Here is a 12225-nt window from a genome sequence, read left to right as displayed (position 1 = left end):
CAGACTTAATGATAGAGGAGAGCAGCAAAATAATTGTCACTCACTTTATTTTAGTGTAACTGTTGAAAGAACATTTTCAACCTCACGCTAAGATTTAATCCCTCTTTTACTGGAAAAGCAACTAGACACTTGAAATGATTACCAATCAGTTGAAATATCAAGAAGTGAAAGTCTAATCTAAAAGGAAATTATATACACCAGGAAGAAACAAAGAATATCACATCAGAAAGAAGTACTGGCGATGGCTCAATGGCACAGTCCCCTGCAGAAACCCAGGAGGGGTTAATGTGTGTGTCTAAAACAGCAATGGCTGTGGAGCCAACCAAGGGCTGTTGGTGAGAACACACTGTGAGAAAGAACAGCATGTGGCTGGAGAAGGAGACAGGCAGAGGTAGGGCAGCACTTTTCTGGGACAAATGTCCTTGTTCTGGCTCCTGGAGACAAGAACAGCACAGTACAGGGCAAGTACAGGATTGAGGTCGAGAAGAGGACATGGACTGCTGGCCAAAGGCCATCCCAGTAGTTTTGATTCCCCAGTCAAGACTCCTTAAGTTCCCTGCAAGCTCTCTGACTCATTTTCAGAGAGGTCTAGAAGAATAAACTGCACATGATAAGTAATTTGCACAGAAAGCAAGAAACTTATCTCCAGGGTGGGAAAAAGTTCTCAAAAGGTGCATCCACAAACCTGGGTGGTGCTCACCTCGTCAGCTGGATCCATGCTGCCCTTTCTCTCTTTATCTCTTTCTTTCTTTCTTTCTCTCTCTTTCTCACTTTCTTTCCTTTTCTCGCTTACTTTTTCTCTCTCCCCCTCTCTTAAATTTCTCTCTCTATTCTCTTTCACCCCACCCCTTAGTCAAAATCCACTGTGTATTTATACTATAGCAGACTAGCTTATACAAACTTCCCCAATGTGTATAATTTAGTTATAAAACTTTGTAAGTCTCTGTGGCCCATCTGACTTTTGTTGTTCCTTTTTGACAATGGTATTTACAAATCTAGGGTAATCCCTTCCTGTTAAGGACGGGATGCCACCATCCCCTTAAAATGACAGTAAATAGAAAACAAGTATTTTGCTTACTTTTACAAATAATCCCTGCAATACTCTGCTTCAATTTAAGAATAAAACTTTTTTTTTATGTTAAACAATACTTGTTGTTCCACAGATAAATAAAAATAAATAAATATAAGGCTAAATTAATCTCAAAGGTCAAAATTTTTGGGAGCAGAAATTACTCTATTTATTTGCAGTGTACCTAGAACTATTAGAATTAGCCAAAGCAAACAGTTTTTGTCAGTTCAATTGCCATTATATTTTGAATCACACCAGAAATATTGACTGGCTTTCACCAAAATCACCTCAAACACTGACTTGCCCATAAAGAAATGAAAACTTGAAAGCTGAACACCTCTACTGAATTACTGAAGGTCACCAAGACAGAAGGCTGAATCTCGTAATCTCAGAACTGCAAGTAGCAAGGTCTATAACTAACACAAAACTTGATGCTTTCTACTCCAAACATAATGAGTGTCATTGTCTCTTTGGCACATAGGGGTATATCTAATACATTTAATAGAAGATTATGTAATACATTTAATAGAAGAAAAAAAGTGTCTTTCAAACTGCCTGGGAGAAAGAAAGAGAAAATTGTATTTATTAGATGATAGCAACAATATGTACAGAGCTGACAAACAACAGTGAGGAAAGTTGTATAAACCAGAAAACTGTAACTTCCAACTTTAGCTACAGATGTTAAAGATTAGGCTCCCTCTACTGTCAAAAACGCTTTCCTGGGAGGTACTTACAGGGAGGTGTACACTGCACCATGGCAACTAGAGAGCAGCAATTCCTTAAAAAGCTTCAAGGGAATTCTGCAAAGGATCTCACCTTAGTTCATCCAATATGCATTGGACCTCATGGCAGTTGGACAATGTCATCCTTCATCCAGTGCACAGCTGACCCAGCTAAATATTCATCCAGCTAAAAAATTCTGGCACAGTGTAATGATTCAATACCAACAGTGAAAGTATACCTTATTTGTACTCACTTACAGAAGGTAATGGAAGTCATTGCAAATCAAGTTTCAGACCTGAGGGTATCCTGCAGTTCTCTTAGGCTGTATCTGCGTGGATGGATGCAGCTAAGCATGAATGAGCTCTGCCTGTGCTGTGAGATGGTTGGCTATAAATCAGGGCTATCTGTGAAGTTACAGAGATGCACTAACATAGCACTGTCCCTAAAGCAAGCATAGCCTTCATTCCAGCTGTGTCTCATAGCTCAGGACACTGACCACCACGTCATTTTTTTTTTTTGTATCTGACATGAAGAACCAAGACAGTTCATATCCAGATGGCTCAGAGTCTATTTGCTTCTGCCTGTATTTGTCTTCATATATATTTGCATTCCCACAGTTCTACAGCCCACATACTCATGACTAAGCCGTAACATTTCCCAGACATTTCATGAAAATCTTTTAGTTTGTACAGCAGAAAAAGGCACTACAATAATTCCTGTATGAATGTAGTGCATTTTCGTCACTGAGCATTTTACAGTAAAGTTATGCTAAGTTATGCTAATTGTCAGGCTTGAGGGTTGGTGATTTAAAAACATACAAGATTCGTTTTCATCTGAAACACTTTCACAGCACAAACACATGCAAGATTATCTCCTCTACTTATTAAAAGAAATTCTGAATTAGTTATCTTCACCTCATTTTACAATACAGACACCTTCAGTTCCCATACCGAGAATTTTCTGGTTTAAACTCTTTAATTACCCTATGACAGTGATTTAATAAACATTGCTCTTTTCCCAAAAGCTACAGTGTTACTTCTTATCCTGCCTCACGTTTGCTATGTAAGTTTAAAAACTAATTTTAGATTTCACTTCTAGCTGTTCCATTTAGAAGATGATCTTATATAAAAGAGACATTTTATATAGACCATATATAAGGTAAAAATATTTTCCAGCTTTGCTATAAATTCATTTTTTTTAGTTATAAACTAGACCACAAAAATATTTATATATATTTTGGGTTTCTTTACATTATAAACATTGACAGAAAGCCCCATCTAGATTGTTCACAATAAAACACTTATATGTTATGTTATACCTGCTTGTTATACATTATTTTCTACTTCTTTGCAAGCAATTAAGCAACCAATGAAACTTATCAATACATTAACTTGATGGTCAGATATTATGGGGGCAAATTAAATGGCAAATCTATTGCAAGAATTTGATTATAAAACAACTGCTATGGAGAGCATTTCTATACAGTAAGCAGGGTATGGAAATAAATTAACAGCTACTGCTGGCTGTAAGAGTCAAGCAATATAAGCTGCCCTTTTCAAAACCTAAATGCACAATTTGAGTCACTGTGAAAGAAAGCAAGGAAAAAAACCCTACCCTGCATGTAACTAAGGCATGGTAGTTATTTTGAGATTAACATTAGAAAGGAAATAATTTTCTTCTCTCATTGGGGATGAACTAATCTGTTCTGGCTTTCACTTTCACCTTGAATCCTGAGCCAAGGGTAATTCTAATAACAAGACTTAGAACCTCAACAGAAATAAGTGAGCAGATATTTTTTGTAATAGAACAGCCACTGTTTCTCACTTTCTCTTAAAATTCCTATGCCTTTCACTAGTTGCTTTTCTTCCTGTACTGAAACAAAGCCAGCTAACATTCATTTTTATCATTCACTTTATCAGAGTTAAAGCAAGTACGAAGAAATGCTGACTTGGCTTAGTGAAAGAGATATATAGCAACACATTTAGATATAAATTAAACTGTATTGTTTTGTTATACTTTCTACCTTAAGATTAATCTCCCCTAATTTTATCTATCTAAAAGTAATGTTTTTAGTCTTATCTTGTCTCGTTTCCCTGAAGAGTCAGTGGACCCACTATATGTAGTGCAACAGTTACCTGTGATAGAAGTGCCTGGCAGTATTTAATTGAGTAAGAATGTAGACAAGTACTGCAAAATAGATAACTAAACTTGGACAGCTAAAGGTAGGTCACTTGACTCATATCTTCAATGACTTCACATTTGCAGAGCATTGTTGGTGCCACAGATGCAAATTGGGAATCCACAACTAAGAAACTCTGAGAAGGGAAGCATAAATAGCCTAAAGAGCTCCCTAGGATATCTAATTAAAATTAAAGAGTCAGACACAATAATTCTATTTTGATACTCCTTAAAATAGACATGACAGTCACGACTATAAAACCATTTTCTTAAAAGTTCTAAATGCACCTATTTTATCTTCTGTTTTTAGTTTGAACACTTTGGAAGGTTAAATAGTTGTATAATGAACAGTCACAAGGGGATTCAGACATAAGCATGGATTTATAGTGGAATGTTAATGAGAAATCTATAAAAGATTGGCATGGGATGAATGAGAGGGTTGGGCCCCTCTGAAGTAAGAGGGTGAGGCCATGAAAGATGGGTTGAGCTATCTAAATGTTTCTGGAAATCAATATTCAATAAAATATATTTCCTCAGTATTTTAACACCTGGGTTTGCACTGGTCAGTTGCTTGCAGATTTTACTTAAAGAAAATATCTCATACTATGAGAAGATAACAATACACTTAATACATCACTTGGGCTGAATGCAGATACCTTAATATTATATCTATATAATTTCTACTAAGCAAGAAGAGCACAGAAGCTGGATCTGATTCAGATACCCTAGGCAGTCATGTCCTCAAGGCTTGCTTGTTCTGCAGTAATTCAGAACATAGGCAGGTTACTTACATTTGAAAAATTCATGTATTTCATTTCTTTTTGCTAATATCTTGATCCATGGATTGGATTAGTTCTCAACAGAATATATCAGTAAGGGATTATGACATTGTTACTATGTGGTGTTAGAAATATTGCCACAAAATATTATTTCTCTGACAATGAATCAATTCTTTATGTATAATAAATGTTTTTCCTCAGGCTTTACCAAGCTAATCAACAGCTAATTTAAAGTTACTCAGAAAAAGTTGTCAGTTGTACTGTTATTCAGGAAAGGAAACTAATTTTTAGTATAAGCCTATTAACTAGTTCTTTATGGTTTGCTCTTGTTACTATAAAAATTTCTGGGAGTTTTATAAAGCTGTCAATCTTTTTTCATTATCATTATTATGGATTTGCTATCTTTTCTGATGTAAGACTGGCATATCACTTTTTTCCACTTTTCAGAATTATCAACACTTTCTAAAGATATCTGCTATCAAATTTCCCACATTCTCTCACAATATTTAATTTTTAGTGGCTTTGAGATTAATTAGATGTGCATTAATATAGTCTGTAATGTAGGCCGTGGAAGATAATTCTTAAATAAGACATGAAAAACGCAAAAATTAGTTGCCTAACATTAATATGAGAGACCCATTAGAATTTTAATTTTTCTTTAACAAACAGATTCAAAAATATTCATAGCCTACAATATCTGTAAAATTTTAGTATTTTGCTTTTGAATTATATTTGTTTGAGTATTTTTCTATTTTTTTCTGCCTTGTGTTTCTTATTTTTTTTTCCCCTTACATTATCATTTACAATTCCTGCAGAAATATTTCAAATTAACATCTGTTCTGGAAAACCTTGTTGGATTTCACGGATTCAATGATTTCTGGGAGTTTTAGAAAGGATTATTTTCAGGGAGCACTTGTTCACAGAAGCAAGACTTAGGCATAAAGATCCTGGGAAGACAATATCCTGGAAAGACAAACAAGATGTTCCACAAGTGGTACACTGATAAGATAAAAAGCTATATAAGACAGTAATTTAAAAGTCCATCTTCTATTGTCTCTTTGTGGTTTTCCCCCCAAAAATATATGTTCTCATTTAAAATATAAAGGGACTTGTGTTAGTGTCACTTCCTAAGTAAACATGAATAATACAAAACCCCATTATTAAAGACTGCTGGAAAGAAGGAAGATTATTGTGAAATTCTGGTACAAGGACAGGAAAAACTATGACATCTGAGTGGCTGTTCTTACTGGTAGTGAAACTTAACTCTACCTTTCAAAATTCAGATTCTATTATCTTAATACAACAGTTGGAAAAGATAACATAAAAATTTAGTACCATGCAAAGGTTGAAGTTATAAATTAAATAATAAATTGCACTTTAGCTCACAAAAGACAAATTATGCCACTGCTGTTTCCTGGAGTTTGCTTTGCACTCACAAAACTGAAGCCAAGGAAACAAATTCCACTTGATGTAAGATGATGTCACTACTGTTTATCTGTTGGAAGGACGAGTTACCATCTTCTGAAATTATTTCCAACAGAAAAGAAACTCACTCCTATTAAAGAAACATGCTTAGATCTAGACTTGACTTAAAAAATTGCTTGGTAATTTTTGTGTTTGTGAAAGATTAAAAATTTGCATTCATTATAGGTTTCTAAAACCACTGGAAGACTTCTAGGATGACCACAGCAATTTTGCTTTTTTTCTTCAATTAAATTTTTCCTGCTATCTTACAGTATGTACAATATGAGCTCTTATTTTAATACAGGAAACATGTTAAAGTAACAATGTGAAACAAGGTTTTCAAATACTGTAGAAAAAGTGGACTTGTAAAGCTATTTGAGTGCTTACCATCACAGTGTATTTCTGTCAAACTGGCTCAGGCTCTGCTATAAAACAAACTGAAAATCTATTTTCATTTCTAATTAAAAGGAACTCACTCCAGAGTTAATTACAAAGTATCTAGATATGAATCAGGACTTCTAGGAAATCAATTTCACATAAAAGAACTCAACATGAAGGTTTCTAATGGCTTCTATGAGATTTAGAGTAAGCTCTCTGCCAGTAACAACAGGGGTAAGGAAAGCTGTTTTGTTCTTCCACATGTCATGGTGATAGTTGACTTTTCATTTATTTAAATAATAATTTCCATGCTATTAGAAGCCTTTGATTTCCTAAACCAGTATTTGGAAACTAACATAGTTACAGCATGTTTGTTTCTGCTACCTTCCAAACATGGAGTACTCACATTCACTTAGACACGCTCCCTTGAAAGCAAGACAGCTCCAATAATAATTCCAAAACTGTCCTTAAACATCATCATCAATAGCACATCTCATAAACACAGCTTCACCAATGTCTCAAGGGCAGAGTCACACTGATACTTTCACCCCCTACAGACACAAATGGCTAGAAGTAAAATGCTGAAGGCCATTTTGTCTTACTTCTCCTCATCCCACGAATTCGTGTGCAGTGCAAATGCACCTCACAAAACAACAGAAGCTACAGGGATCATCTCGAGTTCAAACAGAACCTCTTAAACATTGACACAATAAGACTGACACCAAACCCAAAAGATTTAAAAGAAAAAGAAAGGTGTGTGAATCAGGCAGCAGTCCAGCTTTGCATCACCTTGAGTTGCTGTCCATCACACCAAAGAGGGTAAGTCCCCCAGGCAAAAGCCAGCTGGACAGTAATCATACTTTACAGTTCTCTAGTGCCTTCATCTGATGACCTCAAAATACTTGACAAACACTAATAATTTCACCTCGCAAGATTTCTGCTGCTGGCTAAATACCACTATAGCCTAAATAACGAATAATTGAGTGTCAGTGATGATAGTCCAAGCTTTCAGCTAACAGTAAATCACTGTCCTTGCTATGCACCAGCGGCAGAAAATGCATATGAGGAGATTCCAAAGAGATTGTCTACTAAAACAGTAACAGGCTGGGCAAAGCCAGGCTCTAGGGAAAGGAGATTCCAAAGATTTCTCAGAGCTTGGTGTACCAAACCAGTAGGACTTTGTGCAAAGCCAGTCTCCCAGAAAAGCACAACACCAAATATCCCCTGGTTTCATTAATCTGTGTGAGCAGATTTTCTTCAGTCTCTTTTCTAACTTACCTTTCATTTTTGGACATGATATCGTGGTTAATAAGGATTTTTTCTACCACACCAGAACTGGACTTATTAAAAAAAAAAAAAAAAAAAAAAACCAAAAAAAACCAACCCAACAAAACAACAGGGATAGAAGTAGAATTTGTAAACCTTACCAGATGATAAATCTGTCTCAGTTTCTCACATTTTAAATGTTGAGACAAAGCAGAGATGACATGAAGACTACTGACTTAGATTTATTTACTATTAATCTATCTGATTATTTTTTTTTAAGCTTTATTCCCTTCTCTCTCCAGCAATCTAAAATCAAGCTAGAGACTGGTTGACAGTGAAAATAATATGTCTGTAGAAATCTGCAATGTGACAGTTATTTACCAATATTTCTAAACAAAGAAAACATAAAAGTTACCAAGAATTGGATTGTACAAGTCAGTGCAGGCTAAATACACATGAAGTATTTGTTTTTCTTCTAGTTACTGCATATATGTTTAGAATCATATCTCATTCAATTAATAATGCAAAAATTATTTGTTTATTAAGCTATTTGTTTGTATAATAATTACAATGATTTTAACAACATTTTCTTAGATAAGGGATATTTCCAAACACATGTGTATTGCAAAAAGTGACATTCTATCAAATATCAATCTATTGTCTTTTGAGGAGACATATCAAATAAAACTTTTAATGTCAAGTTTTCAGCATTGCCTGAAGAGCCAGTTTTTTAAAATTCCTATGAATGGAAAGTTTCAAAGAATGGAATTAGTGATATATAGATGTATATATAATGTTTTTCATTATCCAATTAAAGTTGTTCATTCTCAGAAGAATTGTCAAGGACTTTTCTGTAGTAATTCAATAAATGCTTGAAACTATGACTTTTTATCTAAGGCAAACTTACTTGTTAAACTCTCAAATTATTCATGCTGGAAAGAAAGTATATCCCATTAACCACGGTCATATCTGTATGACTGCCAATAACATCTGAAATATCACCTAATTAAAAAAGAAAATTAGGAGGAACTATAAACCTATGTCTTTTACTGCACAATGCCAAAATTGGTACACTTTGGCTACCTGCTACAGAGTACAAATAAGTTACTGGGTTGCTAGCCTTTGTGGTGTTCCTAAGGTGAACCATGCCTGAAATATTAAACAGGTTTGTTTATATTTTCATATGATTACCAGATTATACCATCAGAATAATGTACAAATAGAAAAAAAAGATACTGTAGATGATGAAATATTTATTTATAATTGTAATGCCTTTCTGTACTTCTCTTGATTGTCCAGCCTTGCTGTGTAAAGTGTAATGTAGAAATTTATAAAAAGATGCGACTGAGTTTAGAGCTGCTAACAATTCTAGCTATGTTCCTTCAACATAGAGTGAGAACTGCTCCTCAAACTCGTAAATCCTTTGCAATCAAAAGGGGTTTTACTCTGATACACTGATCACATATTCAAATTTTTAAATCAATAACAAAGGTACAGAAGACTAAATGCCTAAAACTATCTCAGGGTAATTGTACATCATTTGTAATGACATATGCATGTTTGCAATATGATGCGAGATTGTGGTGATAACTGGCCAAAATATTTTCAGTTCTACAAAAATGCCCACAAATTAAATTACAATTCTATACAAATCTTCTGTGCTTAGTTACAAGAAACTATTTTTTTGTGACTTTAAAAGTTATTCCCATAAAAAGAAGAAATACCCAATCATCAACAATAGGCCAAATATAAATGAAGGCCAACAGAAAGAGCAATTTTTAAAAGTTACTTACGCCTGTCGGTCTCTGTACATCTTGTTAAGTTTCTCCCATTCAAAATTGAGTTGAGTCAGCTTTTCTTGTATATTTGCTGCTTCCTTTGGTGTAACGTTTTGCAAAGCCGATGTCTTCTTTTTGTTAATAATTTCTACATGACCCTGCAGTCTCCCCAGGCTATCCTTAATGCTCTGTAATATCAAGATTTTAAAAAACAGAAACAAATAATTGTTTTTATAAATAACAAATAATTGTTCATAAGCAAAAGGAAGTAGTACAAAATGTTAATTAGACAGTAACATCGATAATAATAGTAATTTTAAAATAACCTGTATAATAACTGAATGTCCATCCTTTCTTTGAAGACTGAATAAAATTTATCTGAGGAAGGTCATGGTTGGAGGGGAAGGAAAGTGCTATTGACTAAAAAGTTCTGCATGTCAGTATTTACATTTCCTGACCTATCACTTCCCTTCACTTCCCAATTCAGAAGCCACTCTTTGGAGCAATCACCAGGAAACACCCTGAGCCCTACAATCCCTGCTGAGGTACTCAGATGATTTTCATACAAAATGAGTCATTCTGAATTTAAACAAATTAATCTTACATCTCCAAAAATCTCATCACTTTAGACTCCTCTGATGTAGGTCTTTTTTACATACCCTTCTCTAAACTTTTTTACTATGCCTTATATTTTACACATCTGCTGCTGTTTTCCTATCATTGCTCTGCTCCATTGCTTTGCACTACTGTGTTTTTTTTTTTGGTTGTTCATTCATTTTTCCTGGTTTTAATCGAACTAAATACTAATTTTCAATTTATTCCAATTTACTGGAACTCTAACACTCGAGCAAACCATTTTAAAACCACATCAAACAATACTAATTTTGATGCAGGTTTTAAAGTGTTGCTCTACTATTAACCCTCCAAGTATAAAATTTATTATACACAAAGCTGCAGAGATGTGTGTAGCCACCAGAAAGAAGTTGTTACTCTTAGAAAGCCATTTATAAACTGGACAGACTTCTTGGACAGTTTGAACTAAACTGAAGCACTTCCCAGTCCATGGATAGTGAGGACTTCTCTCTCTCCTGCCTTTCTTTAACTTTTGGAGTTTAATACTTGTCTTCTGTGAATGCTGATTTTGCTTCTAACCTTACAATTCCTGATTTTTCTTAATAAAGAAACTTTTATGAAATCCATGTAGACTGTACTTATCACCTCCTCTTCACCCAGCATTTATGAATTCTGATTCAACAAATGGGGATTAATTTTTTTTTTAATAAACACACAATCCGCACCATCTCATGGCTAGAAAATAAGTTTTACAATTCTATTGTAATGAACTTGATTTAAAAACTTTTTTTTAGAACCATGGGTATGACAGAGTGTACTGGTATATTGCCAGTAGTACTAATATGAAGTGATTATTATCCAAATAATTTTCTTCTCCAAATTGCTTGATAAATATTTTAAAAACCCTAAAAACTTAATAAAAAATCTGAATAACTCTTGACGTGACAAAATGTAGTTGTATTTTTTTTTACTAATTAAAGTTACTACAATTCATTTATATTTTGTAAAATATAAGACTAGAAGACCTTATGCAAATGTGCAGGCATTGCACTGAAATAATTGCATCCAAAACCACCCCACAAAACAAAAGAAAAAAATATTCTGGGTTCCTAAAGATCCAGCACTATAATATTCCAATTTTTTGGGTGGAAAAAAAAGGAAAAGAGAAAAAAGAAAAGAAGATACACATACATTCTATAAAACCCCATAAGACTAATAATTTGAATTTTTAGGTCTTGAGAAATGTGACTTACATTTAGCAGACTAAATGAATATTTATAAATCAAAAGAGAATGGTAGACATCTTGTCTCTGGAATGATTCACAATAAGGAACACGTTTCCTCCTTGTCAGCAATCTATCATGTGCAGTGAAAGCTGGCTGGGTCTGTGTCATTACTCAAAAAACCTCATTTGACTTTCCCAGAAAAACATCTCACACTCAGTGCTCCTTATTCAGGTCTACTTAAATTTTTGTTTTACACACTCAGGACACGGACAATTCAGATATTCAATATTATTAATCTGAATATAAGAAATTTCAGATGAAAAAAAGGTCTCTAAATATTCCAAGATTATATCCGTGAATATAAAGGACACAGCATTTCACAAACCCTCATCTATGACTAAAAATTTGCACATTTAAAGAACAGGAAAAATGTAATTGAAATGTTATAAGCTGCCAGGACATACTTAAGCACTCCAGTGAAATGGCCTTCTTTTCAGTAGGACTGAGTATCAGCTCATCTGAGCCACCCAAGAAGACACTTCTTGCACTCAACATGTTAAGTAACCAAATGAAGAGTAATATATGTGCCTATGTATATTGAAATTGCACGCTTTTTCAACCAAATAGACCAATTTTCTCAATATTAAAAACAGATTAAATACACCCTATGTACTTCGGAATTGGTAAGTGATATAACCCTTTATGTTTAAAATTCGTGGTCTATGAACAATATAAAGTATACAATTTCTATATCTTATTTTCCCTTTTGTTCAAAGCACAGCTGCTACAGA

General features: G+C 34.1%; 1 protein-coding gene across 9 annotated transcripts in view; it reads right to left on the bottom strand.

Moving 5' to 3' along the window:
- DMD (dystrophin) overlaps nt 1-12225 on the bottom strand; it is a 1152080-nt gene that overhangs the window by 555820 nt on the left and 584035 nt on the right. For all 9 annotated transcript variants that reach the window (XM_085049820.1, XM_085049818.1, XM_085049835.1 and 6 more), the window contains one exon: nt 9651-9823. In XM_085049820.1, the coding sequence (XP_084905946.1) occupies nt 9651-9823 (173 nt within the window). The remainder of the gene's footprint in view (nt 1-9650; nt 9824-12225) is intronic.

The sequence above is a fragment of the Lichenostomus cassidix genome, chromosome 1 (genome assembly GCF_008360975.1).
Source record: "Lichenostomus cassidix isolate B80296 chromosome 1, HeHo_3.0, whole genome shotgun sequence".
NCBI classification, from domain to species: Eukaryota; Metazoa; Chordata; class Aves; order Passeriformes; family Meliphagidae; genus Lichenostomus; species Lichenostomus cassidix.
This window is presented reverse-complemented; position numbering and strand designations above follow the sequence as displayed.